This window comes from Heptranchias perlo, chromosome 13 (assembly GCF_035084215.1).
Source record: "Heptranchias perlo isolate sHepPer1 chromosome 13, sHepPer1.hap1, whole genome shotgun sequence".
Taxonomy (NCBI): Eukaryota; Metazoa; Chordata; class Chondrichthyes; order Hexanchiformes; family Hexanchidae; genus Heptranchias; species Heptranchias perlo.
Genome location: NC_090337.1, coordinates 21,754,952 through 21,775,447, shown reverse-complemented (window position 1 = coordinate 21,775,447; position 20,496 = coordinate 21,754,952). Strand labels below are relative to the sequence as shown.

The following is a 20,496-nucleotide window of genomic DNA, read 5'->3' as shown; positions in this document are numbered from 1 at the left end:
AATTGATTGTATTCTTAGAACAACTTGTTCAAACACTTAGACACGTTGCTGACAATATTGGCAAAAAGCCACAAATTGGGAGCTGTTCTGTTTACGATTTTATCCAGTGTTAAGATTGTGCTGTTCAGAGCTACGGTGTGGAGTCAGCGGGCATGGAAGTCATTTTAGAGTGTATTGATTTGGCAGGCTAAGCGACAAACTGGCACTGAGATTGGGAGATGAGGACACTGGCTGGGCGTCAGGTGAGGGCTAGTTGTTTCTGGCTTGGAAAATGGAATCAGTGCCATCGGGGGGGAAGGAGGATGGGGTAGAAGGGAAAATGGCATTTCCACTTCCCACTATGAACATAAGTACTTATGTGGAAGTCCAAGTGCTTGTCATTGTGTTTGACAGTTCTGTTGTTTTCTTTTTGGACACAAGTGTGTCTCTTTCTCAATCAGGCATGGTAGCCAGCTGGGTGTAGTTAAAACAATTATTTTATTCAGACAAACAGGTGTTTCTATGCAGGCCAACAATGCCAGTTAGAATATCAGGTGGGCAGATATGCCCATTTCAAAATAAATGGAAAACCTTATGTGAGGCTCTCCTGTGGAACTTTACCATTCTAAAATTGTCCACATTTACCTGCAGTACCTGTCACATTTGTAGGTGGTGCTATGATAGGACTGTACAATGTTAAAAAAGACGTCACATAATACCAGTTTGGAAAAACAAGACCCAACTGTAAACTGGGCGTTTAACTCTCCATGCAATTCCAGACCCTGACCACCGGTTGGCTCTTCAGCAATAGAATTTCTTTATACAAACTGTGTGAATATGAATTGGCCTTGTAAGCTATTTTGCACTTGTAATTTTTTTCCTTAAACAAGTGATTTTTAATATAGATGTTAGTTACCCAAGATTATATTTTCTCAAGTGGAAATGCTGGCATTGTTGCTGATCCCATCACCTTTGAGCATTTGACTGGGAGTTCTGTCTTTGTGAATGTCATTTAAGGATTTCCTGACAAATATGGGCATTTGATGTGTGCCATGATTTGATGTGCATGGCAATTCTCGATAGGATAGACAATTTGGCCACGGGGTGGGAGGTTAGTGATGCTGGTTTTCAAGAGACTGAGAGTGAAATGTTCGTACTATTAACCTGTTTTACTTATTGGCATGAGGCTCGACCTTTATGAAAAAAAAATATTGAATAAAGGTAATATAGAGCGTCAGATGAGGTTGGCTTGGGTTCTGAATTATAATGCTCTAAATGGGGACATCTGTCCTTGAACAGAACATGTATCTCATTCAACATGCTCACCCCCATATGTTACAATTACAGTGGGAATGAAATTCAACTTTGACAGGGAAGCAAAACAGGTGGTAGCGGATTAGCTGTCCCTTATACACCCTGCCTGATTTTACTTTCCATTGACTTCAAATTAACTTCCCCACCAAAGTTGAAAAGCCGAGGTGGCTGATTCACCGCCATCCGTTTTGTGCCCGCCCCAAAATTCAATTTCACCTCCAATATTGCATTGTTTGGTATTAATGTATTTATTTTTTATTTTATATGCTAGGTGATAATGATGGAGCATCATATTATGCTGTGGCAGTCGTAAAAAAGTCGAGTCATAACGCCTTCACCATCGATCAGCTGAAAGGAAAGAAGTCCTGTCACACTGGGCTGGACAGGACAGCTGGCTGGAACATCCCCATTGGTACCCTAATTGAGAGAGGCGAAATCAAGCCCGACAAATGTAATATTGACAAAGGTAAGGAAGATTTTTTTTTTAAGCAGTGGACTACTTGTTTTTCAGCCACTCAACAAGGACTTTTGTTCATTTGCTAATCCGGAAGGAAAGCACCTGACCATTGCTCCTTGATGTATGGTCACTATCTTAAGGGAATCGTTACAAACTGGAGTAGTGCCCCAGGACTGGAAAGTAGCCAACATAACACTAATCTTTAAAGAGGGTCATTGGAATGACTCAGGCAACTACAGGCTAGTGAGCAGAACAGCTGTTTTAGATGACATCCTAAAAGAGATAATGTTACGGTAAGAGGAAGTCAGCATGCAGATTGTGCCTAACAAATTTACTTTAGTTCTCTGAGAAAATTATAGATCTTGTTGACAGCAGAAATTCTGTTAGATTTCACGCTAGCCACACAAGTGATTAATCCACTAGGTAGGAAGCTATGGAATTAGAGGCACGTTTCTCAGGTGGATTGAAAGTTGGCTAAACCAGAGAAAGCAAAGGGTGGCTGTGAATGGAGCTGTATTAACATAGCAAAGGGTCACTAGTGGGCTGCCACAGGGAATAGTGCTGCTTAGTGTATAGAAATGTTGCTGGGATTTGGAGCTGGGGACAGAAACAATGCTGTCTAATTTGAGATGACTTCAAATTTGGTGGGGGTGGTGCGTGGGTGGTGTTCAAACAACAGGGAACAGACAAATCTAGTACAAAGGGATCTGGATATGTCAGAAGGTGGACTGATGAGTGGCAAGTATAATTTGATGTGGACAAATGCAAGATAATGAGACTAAGGCATCAAAGTAAACAGGAGGATTAGAAACTAAATGGCTCTAGGCTACATGACAATACAGGTGGGGGATCTGAGGGTATTGATGGAGAGCTCACTAAAACCAATAGCACAGTGGGTAGCAGCAGTATGGAAAGCTAACCAGCATAGCCAGTGGGAATCGTAGAATCATAAAATGATACAGCACAGAAGGCGGCCATTCAGCCCATCAGTTCTTTGAAAGAGCTATCTAATTAGTCCCACTCCCTTGCCCTGCAAATTTTTTCCCCTTCAAGTATAGAGCACAAATTCCAGGAGGTGATAACAAGTCTGAACAAGGCATTGGTAAGGACACACCTGAAGTTACGAGTACAATTCTGGTCATTGTACTACAGTAAAGATAGTCAAACATTGGAGGCTGTGCAGAAAAGGGCAACCAAACTGATACATAGCCCAAGGCATCCAAACTATGAGAGGCTGAATAGCCAGGGATTATTTACTCTGGAAAAGTGCAAGCTCAGGGGAGTTTTTATTCAAGTATTCAAAATTATTAAGAGAATATATAAATTGAACCCTGACATAATGCATGAGATTGTCACAAACTCCAGAACCAGGGAATATGGGCTAAAGATTAATTCCATCTCTCTCCTGTGTGAAGCACCTTAGGTCATTTTCTTTTGTTAAATGTGTTATACAAATGAAAGTTGCTGTTGTCTGCTGGATGGGTTGTTGAAGTGGCAGTGATACAGTCTTTCTGCACCAGTTGGAGGAAAGACTGACAGAAGCATTACCCTGTTGACCAGTCACTGAGAGAGAATAGAAGAGGCGGATAGTCCCTTATTTGGAGTCAATGGTCATGGAATCTAAAGCAGAAAATAGGAAAACAAAAATAAACATTTTTAAATAATGATTTAAATCTTGCTGTGATTGGCAATTAAACATGTAGCTTTTGTTATTCCTGCATATGTGCGGTGGTATTGTTTCATGACACAAAGATGTACACAATCAATCCTTAAAATTGTAATCTTTCCTTCTTCCCACATGCACTAAAGTGGACTCATTCCTGCTACATTCATGCATACAAATAACAGCTTTTATCAGTTTTATCCACACAACTTAAAAAATCAACTTGCATCCTAAACTGTAGGGAACATAGCAATACTAATGCTTCAAATGGTGGTCGGACCTAATTTGCACTCAGATCCAGCGTATCCAAGCACTGCAGATGCAATCAAGTCAGCAGTAGTCCCAACATGCACATCTATCCTTGCCATTGGAGGAGAGAATTTAAGCTAAAATGCACAGTCTCCTTATCTACATGAGTTACTGTAATTAACGTGGAGATTGTTGACAATTTCATTGTGTCTCCTGTACAGCGGTTGGTGAGTTTTTTTCCGCAAGCTGTGTGCCAGGTGCCATTGAGAAGGGTTACCCATCAAGCCTTTGTGAATTGTGCATTGGAGATGCCAAAGGGAAGTCAAAGTGTGTCTTCGGTGCAGAGGAACAATACAGTGGCTATACTGGAGCATTCAGGTAATCTGATAGAATAAAATACATTGAATAATGGCTGGGTCTGAGTATGTTACAAGGATTTTAGGTGGCATTGCAAACTGAAAGAGTGAAGGTCACCTGATGGGGCCCATTGGCATATCAATTCTGTGAACTGCAGGGTGGTAGGACGTGCGTCCAAATGCATCATTCCACACACAGAATCCAGGGGGTTTTCAACTTGCCACCCAGGTGTAAAACTAGTTTTACAGATCAGCCGCTTGTTATAGAAACCACCTGATTTTCAGTTCTATTGAAATCAATGAATGTGAAAATTGGACGGTTTTTATAATGGGTGGCTGAATAGCAATGGCAGTTTTACACCCAGGTGGCAACTGGAAAATCTACCCCTAGATCTCTTGTCTTGCAGTTAGGGGTAAATTGGAAGGTGAAGTTATACCAACCTCTGCCACTCTCATGCACCTCACAATAGTGAACTACAGTGTGTTTCTGGCAAGGCCCTGTAAGATCTTCAACCTGCTTTTTTAACCAAGAAATGATGCATGGGACCCAAAGAGAGGGGGAAGATCATCACAAAAGTAAGGGTGGATTACAAAGAGGAGGCAGAATCATTTCCCAGAGTCTAAAAACAATCGAAAGGGTTAAAAATCCCGAGTTCCTTCCCAGATAGTTTTTGCTGAAATCATTGCTACATTTGAACGTTGTTATTACAAACACAGGACCAATAACCTTGCTCTTATCATTTTCACCGTACTGAGATCTGAACACCTGTCCTGACTTTAGTGGAGCTTTAGAGTAGGCAGAAGTTTGTTGCAGGAGATTTGTTAGAAAGAGGTTCTATTGTGAGAACCAAATAGGATTCTAGCAAAATTCATGATTTAAAGCAATTCTTTTTTTCTTTTTTGGAGGGAGGGCATAATATACTGAATTGAATATAAAACAAATTCATTTTATATTTATGTTATTCACTCTCTGTTCCATCAGCCATGACATCTTTGCATTGAATGTTGAGAGAGAGGGAATATTGAAAGCACCATTTTTTTTTAAACAAGTGCAGATCAGTATGTCTTCTGTGACCTCCACAAAAGGGACTTGGTGGCATGGGATGGGAGGGAGTTGATCCCTACCAGAGGAATGAAATGGCTCAGGGGGAGTTTCGGTTGTTGAGAAATTAAAGAGCATGCTACTGCAAATGATCTTTATGTTTTTTAGCACAGAATATTTAGGTGAATATTTTGCTGACCTCACTGCGCAATGTTTAATGATTTTAGCCAGATCTCGAATGAGACAGCTTAAAGGGTTGGTAGTACTGCTGTGAGAAAGTGAGGCGGAAATTTATCTGCAGTTAGTAAAGGCAAATTTGATTACAGTTCAATACCAAGGATGATAGCTAAAGAATTTATGGCTGCACAAGACAATTACTTTATACTGTATGATAAGGTTAAGCTCAGTCAGCACCTGAGGCTATAAAATACGGTTCGTTTAAACAATAAAATTTTAGCATTCACACAGTTGAACTAAAGGTATGCATGTTGCAAAACATGGCTAAATGATTAAATGGAGTGGGGGAAGCAGCAATAGGCTCATGGGGTTGGGGTAATATATTAGCATGGATAGATGATTGGTTAATGGACAGAAAACAGAGAGTAGGAACAAACGGGCCGTTTTCAGATTGGCAGGCTGCAACTAATGGGGTGCTGCAAGGATCAGTGTTTGGGCCTCAGCTATTTACAATCTATATTAAAGACTTAAATGAAGGGATCAAGTGTAATGTATCCAAGTATGCTGATGATACAAAACTAGGTGGGAAAGTAAGCTGTGAGAAGGACACAAAGAGTCTGCAAAGGGATATAGACAGGTTAAATGAGTGGGCAAGAAGGTGGCAGATGGAGTATAATGTGGGGAAATGTGAGGTTATTAACTTTGGTAGGAAGAATAGAAAAACAGAATTTTTTTAAATGGTGAGGAACTATTAAATGTTGGTGTTCAGAGAGATTTGGGTGTCCTTGTCTACGAAACACTGAAAGTTAACATGCAGGTACAGCAAGCAATTAGGAAGGCAAATGGTATGTTGGCCTTTATTGCAAGGGAGTTTGAGTACAAGAGTAATGAAGTCTTGCTACAATTGTACAGGGATTTGGTGAGACCACAGCTGGAGTACTGAGTATAGTTTTGGTCTCCTTACCCAAGGAACCAAGTACCCAATACTTGTCTTAGAGGTGGTGCAACGAAGGTTCACTAGATTGATTGCTGGGATGAGAGGGTTGCCCTATGAGGAGAGATTGAGAAGAATGGAGCCTATATTCACTGGAGTTTAGAAGAATGAGAGGTGATCTAATTGAAACATATAAGATTATGAGGGGCTTGACAGGGTAGATGCTGAGAGGTTGTTTCCCCTGGCTGGAGAGTCTAGAACTAGGGCGCATGGTCTCAGGATAAGGGATGGGCGATTTAGGACCAAGATGAGAAAAAATTTCTTCACTCAGAGGGTCGTGACTATTTGGAATTCTCTACCCTAGAGGGCTGTGGATGCTCAGTTGTTGAATATATTCAAGGCTGAGATCGATAGAATTTTGGACTGTAAGGGAATCAAGGGATATGGGGAGCGGGTGGGAAAGTGTAGTTGAGGTCGAAGATCAGCCATGATCTTATTAAATGGCGGAGCAGCGAGGAGCCATATGGCCTACTCCTGCTCCTATTTCTTATGTTGCTATAATTTACAGATAAAGAATTGGAAGGGGTGATGTTAAGTCACTTATTGAGCTATGCAGAAATTAGTGCATTAATTTACAGCTGAAGCAGGGACATTGTAGATTCTAGTAAGTGACATCTTTATTTACCACTTGATAGGAAGTTAAGGAACTCAATCTGAATGTGTCTAATTATTTCAGTATACCACCTCACGTACGCTAACCACTACTAATAAATGTGTCATTGGTAGAGTTGGTAAAGGCACAAAATGAGAAAGAGAATGAAACAACTACATTTTAGTGAATTGGATTTTTTTTTAAGCACAGAATTCAGAAATTGGGAACTCATTACACGTGGGATTACAGGGGAGAATTCGCATTCTGAAACTTTGTCGCACAGCATGTTATCGCATCAGCACATTGTGCCGGCATAATTTTTGTATGTTGTAAAAGTAACATGTAAGTAATTTATTTTCCTTAAAATCAATAGGTGCCTTGCAGAGGTGGGAGATGTAGCATTTGTCAAACACACAACAGTCATTGCTAACACTGATGGTAAGTCTAGTTGGCTCTTCTGCCTGTTTCTCCATCTTTCATGATATCCCAAACCCTCTATTTCGATCCCTAATTTCCTTTCAACCATAATTCTACCCACTTTTCTCCCACACTTGTCTTTTGGCCGGACATATTTCTCCTTCTCTCCATGTCTTATCTCCCATTCCTTTCTCTCCTCCTCAATCTTCCTGTCCATCTTTCTTTCCAATGTATCTTTTTTTCTCTCCTCACCATTGTCCATCTTTCTCCTTTCTCACTATCCTGGTCATAGTAGGAATGCGTACAACCAGTAAAGACCATTTTTAATCTTCCTAGCCAGCTTCAGAGTTCAAAAGCAGAATGCACAGTTCACTACCGATATCCCTCAATGAATCTCATCAAATGCCTGTCAACTCCATCTTAAAATTACTGATGCCATTGTCAGTTGCCTCTTCTGAGCTTCATCCCATGCCCTTTCAATATCATTATCGAGGATCACAGTAAACAGTTTCTCAGGACTCAACTTGTCGAAACCCTTAGAAATCTTTAAAACCTCAATAAGATCATCTCTCAGTTTTCTCTACTGTAAACAAACTCAGCTTCTACAGTCTCTCCTTGTAACTCAGATGTTGGATAGTACTTTGCTACATCTTTTACAATGCCATCATGTCCTTCTTGTAATAATGGTGACCCCATCCCCACCTACACAAACTGATGTCACATATTTTCTTAGAATTCTTTTTTTTTTATTCGTTCATGGGATGTGGGCGTCGCTGGCGAGGACAGCATTTATTGCCCATCCCTAATTGCCCTCGAGAAGGTGGTGGTGAGCCGCCTTCTTGAAACGCTGCAGTCCGTGTGGTGAAGGTTCTCCCACAGTGCAGTTAGGAAGGGAGTTCCAGGATTTTGACCCAGCGACGATGACGGAACGGCGATATATTTCCAAGTTGGGATGGTGTGTGACTTGGAGGGGAACGTGCAGGTGGTGTTGTTCCCATGTGCCTGCTGCCCTTGTCCTTCTAGGTGGTAGAGGTCGCGGGTTTGGGAGGTGCCAAGAAGCCTTGGTGAGTTGCTGCAGTGCATCCAGTGGATGGTACATACTGCAGCCACGGTGCGCGGTGGTGAAGGGAGTGAATGTTTAGGGTGGTGAATGGGGTGCCAATCAAGCCGGCCGCTTTGTCCTGGATGGTGTCGAGCTTCTTGAGTGTTGTTGGAGCTGCACTCATCCAGGCAAGTGGAGAGTATTCCATCACACTCCTGACTTGTGCCTTGTAGATGGTGGAAAGGCTTTGGGGAGTCAGGAGGTGAGTCACTCGTCGCAGAAGACCCAGCCTCTGACCTGCTCTTGTCGCCACAGTATTTATGTGGTTGGTCCGGTTAAGTTTCTGGTCAATGGTGACCCCCAGGACGTTGATGGTGGGCGATTCGGCGATGATAATGCCGTTGAATGTCAAGGGGAGGTGGTTAGACTCTCTTGTTGGAGATGGTCTTTGCCTGGCACTTGTCTGGTGCAAATGTTACTTGCCACTTATCGGCTCAAGCCTGGATGTTGTCCAGGTCTTTGCTGCATGCGGGCACAAACTGCTTCATTATCTGCGGGGTTGCGAATGGAACTGAACACTGTGCAATCATCAGCGAACATCCCCATTTCTGACCTTATGATGGAGGGAAGGTCATTGATGAAGCATCTGAAGATGGTTGGACCTAGGACACTGCCCTGAGGAACTCCTGCAGCAATGTCCTGGGGCTGAGATGATTGGCCTCCAACAACCACTACCATCTTCCTTTGTGCTAGGTATGACTCCAGCCACTGGAGAGTTTTCCCCCTGATTCCCATTGACTTCAATTTTTCTAGGGCTCCTTGGTGCCACACTCGGTCAAATGCTGCCTTGATGTCAAGGGCACACTCACCTTACCTCTGGAATTCAGCTCTTTTGTCCATGTTTGGACTAAGGCTGTAATGAGGTCTGGAGCCGAGTGGTCCTGGCGAAACCCATACTGAGCATCGGTGAGCAGGTTATTGGTGAGTAAGTGCTGCTTCATAGCACTGTCGACGACACCTTCCATCACTTTGCTGATGATTGAGAGTAGACTGATGGCGGTAATTGGCTGGATTGGATTTGTCCTGCTTTTTGTGAACAGGACATACCTGGGCAATTTTCCACATTGTTGGGTAGCTGTACTGGAACAGTTTGGCTAGAGGTGCAGCTAGTTCTGGAGCACAAGTCTTCAGCATTACAGTCGGGATGTTGTCGGGGCCCATAGCCTTTGCTGTATTCAGTGCACTCAGCCGTTTCTTGATATCACGTGGAGTGAATCGAACTGGCTGAAGTCTGGCTTCTGTGATGGTGGGCATATTGGGAGGAGGCCGAGATAGATCATCCACTCAGCACTTCTGGCTGAAGATGGTTGCAGACGCTTCAGCCTTGTATTTTGCACTCACGTGCTGGACTCCGCCATCATTGAGGATGGGGATGTTTACAGAGCCTCCTCTCCCCGTTAGTTGTTTAATTGTCCACCACCATTCACGACTGGATGTGGCAGGACTGCAGAGCTTTGATCTGATCCGTTGGTTGTGGAATCGCTTAGCTCTGACTATAGCATGCATGAAGTCCTGAGTTGTAGCTTCACCAGGTTGGCACCTAATTTTTAGGTACGCCTGGTGCTGCTCCTGGCATGCTCTTCTACACTCCTCATTGAACTAGAGTTGAACCCCTGGTTTGTTGGTAATGGCAGAGTGAGGAATATGACAGGCCATGAGGTTACAGATTGTGCTGGAATACAGTTCTGCTGTTGCTGATGGCCCACAGCGCCTCACGGATGCCCTGTTTTGAGCTGCTTGATCTGTTCTGAATCTATCCCATTTAGCACGGTGATAGTGCCACACAACACGTTGGATGATGTTCTCAGTGCGAAGACGGGACGTCGTCTCCACGAGGACTGTGCGGTGGTCACTCCTACCAGTACTGTCATGGACAAATGCATCTGCGATAGGTAGATTGGTGAGGACGAGGTCAAGTCGGTTTTTCCCTCGTGTTGGTTCGCTCGCCACCTGCCGCAGGCCCAGTCTGGCAGCTATGTCCTTCAGGACACGGCCAGCAGTGGTGCTACCGAGCCACTCTTGGTGATGGACATTGAAGTCCCCCACTCAGAGTACATTCTATGCCCTTGCTACCCTCAGTGCTTCCTCCAAGTGGTGCTCAACATGGAGGAGGACTGATTCATCAGCTGAGGGAGGGCGGTAGGTGGTAATCAGCAGGAGGTTTCCTTGCCCATGTTTGACCTGATGCCATGATATTTCATGGGGTCCAGAGTCAATGTTGAGTACTCCCAGGGCCACTCCCTCCTGTCTGTATATCACTGTACCGCCACCTCTGGTGGGTCTGTCCTGCTGGTGGGACAGGACATACCCAGGGATGGTGATGGAAGAGTGTGGGACGTTGGCTGAAAGGTATGATTCTGTGAGTATGGCTATGTCAGGCTGTTGCTTGACTAGTCTTAGAATTATAGACCTTTACAGCATAGTAGACGACCGATTGGCCCAATATGCCTATGCCAGGGCTCTGATAAAGCTATTCACTTAGTCCAACTCCCCAAACCTTTCCCCAATCCCTTTTTAAATTCCACTTTGTCAAATATTTATCCATTTTCCTTTCAAAAGCCACTATGGATTCTGCTTCCAGCACTGTTTCTGGCAGGGACTTACACGTTCTAAAACTCTCTACGTATATAAGGAAAAGTATTCCTAACCACTCCCGTCAACTTTTTGACTGTTCACTGTTCTTTTTCTCAAACCGTGCTACTTCACATTTCTCTGCATTGAACTTCATCTGCCACCTAACTGCCCATTCCACTAACCTCCAATTTCCTGTATTCTTCCTCACAGTTTGCCATATCCCCTGGGGCATACCAATACCCACATCCTGCCAAGTCAAAAATATTTAGTCCTACTATTCGCTTTCAGTTCCCCAACAATTCCCCTATCAAGGCAATTACATTCTCTTGAATACCAAGTGTCTTAATTTTTACAAGAAGACTTTTATATACAGTACATCAAACACCTGGAAATCTACACATTCCTTTTATCTATACACTCTGACCATGGACAATATATTTTTATATTGTACTTGTTGGGCTGCACCAGATTTTCAAACTTTCTACATTTATGAATGTGATTTTCTTCATTAGGCAACAACTTGGAACCTTGGGCTGTGAACCTAAAATCCAGTGATTATCAATTACTGTGCCTGAATGGTGTACGGGCAGAAGTGAATCAGTGGAGGGAGTGTAATTTGGCTAAGGTTCCATCTCATGCAGTGATGGTCCATCCTTCCACACCCATTACTGCTGTCTTTGGATTGCTTGATAAAGCACAGGTAAGTCTTTCAAGCACTGTCTGTATACTTAAATTGCATTTGCAAGCAGTAAAAGAACAATTATCAAAATAAATGTCTGACTTAACTCTGAAGAATGAACAATGACTTTTGGCTTTAATTCCCTCATCCTAGTCCTCTCGACTCTTACCTCAAACACAAACTGTGAGAAGCTCGTATTTTGTTGTCTCCAAGATTGATACCATCTGTCCAGCTGCCTCGCTTCTGCTCTTCTCCAGTCCCCAACATTGCCCCACCCACTCGAGTCCTGAATTCCTGTCTTGCTGGAGATTCTCCCTATCTTTCAGCTCTCTCAAAGCTCATCTTTATCCACAAGGCCCATCACCTCCCAGTCCATTGATCCCCTTTGCTACTCAATTGCTGACCATTTATCTCCCCTTCCTGCCCTTCATGTTAGCTGACATTGTCAGTAGTTCCTTTTCTTCAGACACTGTCCCTCTCCCTTTCAAAACTGCCATCATCAGCCCTCCTCAAAATCCCACCATCTGCACCTCCATCATCTACAATCACTGCCATATTTCCAACCTCTCTTTCCTTTCTTGGATCCTTGAACGTGTCATCAGTTCCATGCCCATTCTATCCATGCTTCTGGCCTTCTTCCAGCACTGGAATGGCCCTGGCCAAAGTCACGAATGAGATCCTTTGTGACTGTGACCATGGTGCATTATCCCTCCTCGTCTTCCTTGACCATTCTACAGCGTATGACAAAGTTGACCGCATCATCTTCCTCCAGTGACTCTCTTCCTTCATCCAGCTCCATGGATCTGCCTTCCATTGTTCCGTTCCTACCTATTCAAACTTATCTAATGCATCTTCAGCAATAGCATCTCTTCCCTCCCCACACTGTTATATTTGAAGTTCCCAAGGATGTATCCTTGGCCCCTTCCTCTTCCTTACATACTGGTCCTTGGCATCTCCAGAAGGCATGGAGCCAGGTTTCACATGTACACTGATGACACCCTGTTCTACATTGCCTGCACAATTCTCATTCCTCAACTGCCTCTGTGCTGTCAGACTGCCGGTTCAACTCCAAGTTTTAGATAAGTCATAACTTCCTCCAGATCAACATCAGGAATATTGAAGCCATCACTATTGACCCTGCCATAAACTTCACTCCCTTGCCACTGACTCATTCCCCCCTCCCCAGCCATTGTCTCAGGTTGAATCAGACCATTCACAACCTTGGTGTCCCTTTATACCTGGAGCTGAGCTTTAAACCCCACATTCTATCCATTACCAACATTTCTTGTGTCCACCTCTGCAACTTTGCCTGCCTCTGCCCCAACTTCATCCCCTTGCTGCTGAAATTATTTTGTATGCCTTTATTACCCCCAGACTCAATTACTCCAATACTTTCCTTACTGGCTGCTCATCCTTTGTAAGCTCCAATTTGTCCAAAACTCTACAACACATATTCTCACACTAGTCTCGCTCGCCCATTATCATGGACTTACATTGGTTCTCAGTCCCTTAACGCATTAAATTTTAAATCATTGTCCTTATCTTTAAATCCCTCACTGTTCTCCACCCTATCTCCTCCAGCCCTTTATTCTCTCCTGAATATTCTGTTCCTCCGACTCCAACCTTCTGTGTATTTCCCCCCTCCCTTTGCCCTACTATTTGTCACAGAGCCTTCAGCTGCCTTGGTCCCACCCTTTGGAACTTCCGCCCTAGATCTATCTCTTTGATCAAGCTGTTGGTCACTCCTCCTAATCTCTCCCTATCCGACTCGAGTGTCCATTTCCTTACACCTATTTGTGAAGTGCTTTGGGACATCTCTTTACATTAAAGGCACTGTGAGAATACAAACTGTTGTTTTATCAATTGTGATCAAATAGCCTAGCAGTTTCAGTGAGAATAGTAGAAATTCCTGAAAACTATTCTTAATTTTTTGCACACCAACTATCATCCCCACCACCCCCCCATGTTTTTTGTTCTCCTCCGCCCATACCCTGTAGCACTCCATAGATCCACGGATCCTGGGGACGAGGCAGACAACGAACTCCCCGATCTCTGTGCTCCAGAGCCACTCATAAGGAGATACACAAGAGCAGCTTGTTTGGGTGGTGGGGAAAGAGGGAGTAAATTTGCCTTCCAGTTTTCTTCGGGAAAGGACCAGCCCTCGTTCTCCACAGGGTGTTGCCCCCTCCCTGCCCTTCCATAGCATAATTAAGGTTATGAATTCATCGAAGTTAACGTTGCTCTGTTTAAAGGATTAATGACTGTGCTAAAGTAGTGCGTAAAGGGATTTTACACAAATTTGTTAAAACAGTGCTTCACCAAATAAATTAAACCCATAGTGTGTGAATTGCCTATCCATGGCACAGAGTGAAGCTCTGGAAATTTTTAACACAATAAAGGTGATTGCCATTCTAAGTTTCTCATGCACGTCTTGTGACAGATGGTTATAAAGCAGCAGAGTTGGTAGTGCAGGAACAGGTTTCTCACCTGTCGTCTAGGTCACATTTTATCTTTGTTTCCGGGAGATCAAATATCCTCTACAGCCGCTGGCGCTGTGCCTCACGTTTACAGCCTCATGTTAAGGCTGTTTGTTGAACTTGTGACACACACGACTATTTGCAGTACCTTGGACTGAGGAAACTAGCAGCAGCCTCAGAATCACTCCCTGATTTATATTTAAATTTAATAATGCAATAAAAGTACCAACCCATTCTTGGTGACCCTCCAATGAGTGGGACTATCCATGAGAAAACACTGACATTACTGGCGGTTTCAGTCTGTGGGCACATGCTCTGGCTGGGCTGGGGTGTGAACGGCACTTGAGATTCACACTGGGCTGCACGTGGAGCAGGACCAGACCGAGAACATGAATCTTGAGATAAGAAAAAGAAGTGGTGTAATAAAATACCCGATGAAATAACATCCGGAATAGCATGCCAGAGTTTTTGTCCCAATTGAACCACTGCTCTCAGGACAACCTGCAATCCACTATTTTATGGCACAACACATTGGGACATCAACAAACTGCATCACTGTGCTGTGAATAACCAGTTTTAGTTGTACGAATATCTCAGAATTTGAACTTTTTGTCACAACTTCCGTTAGGCCTGGTACTTATTTGTCGTTACTAAATACAATTAGAGCTGATGTTCTCCAGGATATTTATGGTTATCTCTTTGAGCTTCTAACAGGTACCTTGCTGCTGAAGCACATGTAGAATAAAAATTAGCGCAGTTTATCCACATTATAGAGGGAGGGGGTCGTACAGAATGATTTAAAAAAAAATTGATAAGGTGAATGTAAAACAAAAAAATTAAATGCTGGGGTGAACAGAGGGCAGTGGTCACTTCTGTAAATATGAAAACTCTGCATCTTGTTTGTCATTTCGTTAAAATAAAAATCAAATCTGTTGAATGAATTAATCGGGGTGATTCTGTACTCACAGAAGGGAACTCGATAGAAGCACGGGTCAGAGGATCAAGGCTACAATGTTGTAGGGCTATCTCTGACCATGCTTCTTTCAACTGGGCCTCCCCTTTGGGAGCACAGTATTACAAATCAGCCCTGGTGTTTAAAGGACATTTCCTTTATAGGCAAACATCTGATGTAGTAGAGACTCTTTGGATCAATACAGTTAAATGGCAAGGCACTGTTCTTTTAATTGAAGCATTAGCTTACTGTGTCACATTAGCTCTTCCATCACTCATCTCTTTTCTGTCACCTCTGAGTCAGAATTCAAGATTTAAGTGCATAATCTGAGCCAACCTTCCAATGAACTACTCAGGGAGTGCTGCATTGTCAGAGGTGCTGCCATTCAGATGAGATGTTAAACACTATCTGCCTGTTTCAGTGGTTTAGGAGGACAGTAAAGATTCCACGGTACTATTCAAAGAAAAACATGGAGTCCACTTGGCATTTTGGCCAACATTCTTTCCTCAAATACCACCACCAAAAACAGACTGATATCTTCTTGTGGTATGTCATCTGTGTGTTGAATGGGTGCCATTGCTTACTTATGTGACAGTCACAGCACCTCAAAGAAACCTGTTGTATGTGATGCACTCCGAGATGCTACATAAATGCAAGTCTTTTCTTCTAGGATTTCTTTGGGAATGACAGTTATCCCAATGGCTTTAAAATGTTTGATTCATCGGCCTACAATGGGAGTGACCTGCTCTTTAAAGATTCTACTGTTAGAATCATATCAGTTGGGGAGAAAACTACTTATGAAGACTGGCTTGGAAAAAACTACCTGGAGGCAATTAAAAGGATTGAATGTTCTGGTGCAAGTGAGTTACACACCTATCAGCTTCTGTGATGCTCACACATTAAAAGGAAATGTCCCACATTTTAATGCTGTATTTCAGTGGTTTACTTATAGTTTTTGTTTGTTAGTTTTCTCCCCTTATCTACACTCCTGAAGGTATAGATTCATACTGGATTACAGTTCCACAGGTGCTGGGCGCCCTGGGGTACTTTATCCATGTAAGGAGTCTTACAACACCAGGTTATAGTCCAACAGCTTTATTTGAAATCACAAGCTTTCGGAGCTTTCCTCCTTCGTCAGGTCACTCACCTGACGAAGGAGGAAAGCTCCGAAAGCTTGTGATTTCAAATAAAGCTGTTGGACTATAACCTGGTGCTGTAAGACTCCTTACATTTGTCCACCCCAGTCCATCACCGGCATCTCCACATCATGTACTTTATCCAGGTAGTGGTTCTGTAAGAGTTGGACACTTGCATACATTGCTTAAGCGAACCTTGCTCACCGGCGAGTCCAGACAGTGAGTATTGGCAGGCTCTTCAACTATGGGGAGCCATCACAGTTAAACTTCTTTCTGTCCTGACCAATGTCCACACACGTAGACTTGCAGCAAAGGGCTGCACAGCAATCAGGAGCAGGAACCCTGGCTAGTCCCCCCCACCCCATCTTTAGCCGAGGAAGGCAGATCCCAACTGTAGCTCGGATATTGTTAGCTTGGATAATTTGACATCTTGGCACAAACTAAGATTTAAACCATGGATTTTTTTACTCATGTCTCAGCTGCACTTTCTTTACCACTGGGGGAAGCCCAGTTTACCTGTATTTAGAGGGCAGTGCATTCCGGAGTAGCAAATCACTGCAGTGGCCAACTTACACTCTTCTTGCTCAAATATTTACACTTATACTTGGTTATATTTGTAGCCTTTGTAAAAACCAAATAGGTTAAGGTATGTCTTAAAATAGTGCAGACAGCACTTCATGTGAATGGTAAATAATGAATGCTCAGAGAATTAAAGCTGTTGGTATTTTCAGTTCCAAAGCTGCCACCCTACTTCCCCGTTATTTTTACATAATACTAGATTCCAAAATATAATTAATTATGTGAAGGGCTTTGTGACATTTTAACAATGTGATAAGATGCTATATTGAAGATTTTATTTTTAAATCGACAAATTACTTACTTCTTACTCGAGATTTCTCTCAAATTGCTTATCTTTCTTCTAGTGATTCCATCCATGATGCCGTCGTTGTTTCTGCTCATTTTAATGCTACTCAGTTTCTTCATCTAAGCTCCAGTCCGTGATCTGCCACATGACCCGTTTCAAATCAGATCAATCTGCGGGAAATTCGTCCTTGTTGAACCGAACTACTCGAGGAGAGGAACTGAACCAAAAACACACTGCATCAGACAGAATGAGTTCACAATTTAAACTGCTACAGAGCTGCAACAATATGGACATTAAAAGCAATAAAGAACAGTTAGTTTTCCTGAGCTCAGTAATGTCACAATAGCTCACAAAGAAGCCACAGAGCAGCTGATTTAAGAAGAATAATTTGTCGATTTAAACGTTATTTGTGCAAGTGGTTGAAAAATGATTTGGGGTTGGTCATAACTGTTTAAAGAGAAGGTCGTTGTATGTAGTAATTTATTAGTTGCATTTAGCTCTTGTTACTTTTCGGCAGTGTTTCTGTAAAAGTAGAAGCTACATCAGTGTATGTGCATTGCTTATTATTTGCTGGTATAAATACTGCTATAGAAGTACTTATTTGATGCTGTTTACATATAATGGAACAACTTATACATCAGTGATTTATGTAGAATGCTTTAAGCTAATGTGTCTGTGTATAAACGATTATCTGTTACTTATCCTGTACATACCTTCTCTAAAGGCACAACAGTATCACACCTCTTATAAGTAGAATTGTTCTCCCCAGCAGTAGTCATATAGTTGCCTTGTTTATGACAGCTTCTACTCACTAACATTTATTAGTTGGATGCAAAGTTCCTGTAAACCTGGTTTTGCTTTGCAGGAACTTTGGTGAATATCCCCACGATGCAATTCACTCATTTTTTTTGAAGGAGAAAATTGCAGGAGAAAATAGAATAATAGAGACAGAATCGGAGTAACGGAGGCGATAGGCATGACTTCTGGCAGTCCTGAAAAATGAAAAAAGAAAAATATGAAAGGTAATGGGGAAAGGGCAAGGGAACAGGACTAAGTGGCACAATTTCGAGCAGTTCTCTTTAATGTTTTTGTTTTCCAAAGGGATTGAAAGTTCATCTTTGACTCTTGTAAGTAAACTAGCAAATGTTGGAATTCACTTGTGAAAAATAATCTGCCAATTTCCTACCTTCCCCACTGGTATTTTAATGCCTGTTGAGTAAAAGAAAAATATTAAATTTCTGTCATTTAGTTCTGATTTAGCTTTCAATCCTGTCTCTTCTGATGCGAGGATCCTAATAAGATGAGTTTGTACAAACTAAATATGGACATGAATCCACAGCACAAAACTACTCATAAAATGGGTCTAAGTTGAGAGCTTGTTCAAAGAGGCCACAAGAATATCTGGTACAGGAAATGACTAGCGCACCAAGGGCTGCTCTTCAGAGGTTGGTCTGGAGCACATTGTTGGAAGAGTGTAGAGGGAGCTTTGCTCTTTATCTAACCTGTACTGATACTGGACGCCATTTTAGTATATATACCAGATTTGTACTACTTGGATCCTATGCTATCAGCCTCGATGCCTCCTGTCTGTGATTCAGTTCGATCGATGTCCTTAGTAAACCCGCTAATAACAAAAATAACCTTTGTAGCACTAACCTTTCTGTGGCTGCTATAATTTTGAAGATATTTATTTCCCACCAAGGACCATATATCATTTACCAGTTACAAGGTTGACACTATGGCCAGCATGTACTCCACAATTGGATGACAAACTTTCCAGAGAATGTTGGTTTATAAACAATAACTTAATATCCCTTTTGTTTACAAGTTAATATTCTGTGGTAAATTGTACAGTACTGCTAAAGAACCCAGTGATGTCATTCTTACTAGAACATATTGCAAAAAAGGGCAACAATGGCAGTCCTGGTCTGTAGAAACACTTTTAATAAATACTTTAAAATATTCACAGATTCTTTATTTTTTTTATATAAACAATTGATTTTACTAATTTTTCTCATTTTGAGCAATCCTTCTGGTATATCTTAAAATTCAGCAACTATTGGAATAGATGTGGTGGGATGTTGTAGGCCAAGTGCATCCCCTTGGAATGTGACCTTGGATATGTTTTTGAGAGTATTATGCTAGATTTACTACTTGAGTTCAGTGTCAATGGCCACTCCTGTAAGTGGACCCTGCTCCCCTATGAACCAGAGTCTGCCCAATATCTAGGTAACTGTAACGAGACCCAGGATTGAACAGAGAACTCATCACTGTATTCCGGTTTACTGGAAAGTATCACTTGCCATCATGTGATACTCATCTTTGAATTAAATATACACCAATTGATATTATTTAACACCTAACAGGAAAATGAACAGTACTCAGTAAGAACAGTATATTTACAGCAATTTACAAACTTTACCATTGAAATGTCAAAACAACAAATTACCTTCTCAACATAAATTTGGTCACTGACTTTTTACATGTGAATGGTTACTATGGAGCCACTGATACAGCTCAGTCTGCCTGTAAACTTCAGACTGACTGCCAAGTAGCATTAAGTTCAGACATTGATATATCATTCAATATCCTTTAAACATATACTGATACAAAGGACAATGGACAACTGCCTCTCTTGTAATTACATCAGATTAATGTCAATTATCTAGGACATTTGTCCACACAAGTACATCAGCATTTTTCAGTAAAGTTCAAAGACATTCATCTCTCTGTATCTATCCATAATTAAGATGATCAAATAAATAGACTGGAACGTCTTGATTCATTGATATGTATCAAATATAATAAAAACTGAGAGTCAGGTTCCCACCTAGGTATAATGAGAACAATGAAACCATACAGACCAAGTACTACCTGAATTATGCGCATTGCTGCTTTGTCCTGAAGAGTGAAAATGAGCTGGACTGTAATGTGTATTCTATACAACTTGTAGAAACTACGAACAGTGACCTTACTTGTGAGTGTAGTGTTCACCAAGAAAGAATCCAATTAATAATCGGAGACAAAATGAAAATCCATGTATTTTTGTCACAATCACTTCTCATCATTTGCCTTAGTACATTGTTCAGAGACTGTAGACTTTTTAAAGTCTCCAATAAGTATTTGCTAAACAAACTGGAAAAAAAAACGGTTACACTGACAGCAATGGGAAGTACACAAACTCCATTGGAAACCCTCTCAGCATTGTCCTAGTAGCTGAAATCAGTGACAGAAAACTTGAGAGAAATCCTATGAACAGCAACATTTTGGAAGGCTTTTCTTTAAAGCAGGCAAGCACCTGGCACCTGTGATAAGCTAAGTATTGACTGCTCATTTCAATTACACCAACAAGTTTCCTTTCAAAATAGATCTCCTGTTTTCTCTGTTGCAGTATAGAACATGTTGGATTATTCAACATAAGATCAAAAGTTCTGCTCGCTGTGACTTCCACATTACATTGAATGAGTGCTT

At 42.0% G+C, this 20,496-nt stretch overlaps 1 protein-coding gene across 1 annotated transcript in view; it reads left to right on the top strand.

Annotated features, from left to right (window-relative positions):
- The window catches only part of meltf (melanotransferrin), a 48,161-nt gene extending 29,174 nt beyond the window's left edge, over window positions 1-18,987 (top strand). Inside the window, exons 11-16 of the mRNA XM_067995126.1 lie at window positions 1,565-1,759; window positions 3,884-4,040; window positions 7,197-7,261; window positions 11,429-11,616; window positions 15,695-15,884; window positions 17,084-18,987. Coding sequence (XP_067851227.1) covers window positions 1,565-1,759; window positions 3,884-4,040; window positions 7,197-7,261; window positions 11,429-11,616; window positions 15,695-15,884; window positions 17,084-17,148 — 860 coding nt within the window. The 3' untranslated portion in view covers window positions 17,149-18,987. The remainder of the gene's footprint in view (window positions 1-1,564; window positions 1,760-3,883; window positions 4,041-7,196; window positions 7,262-11,428; window positions 11,617-15,694; window positions 15,885-17,083) is intronic.
- Window positions 18,988-20,496: the final 1,509 nt, after the last annotated feature.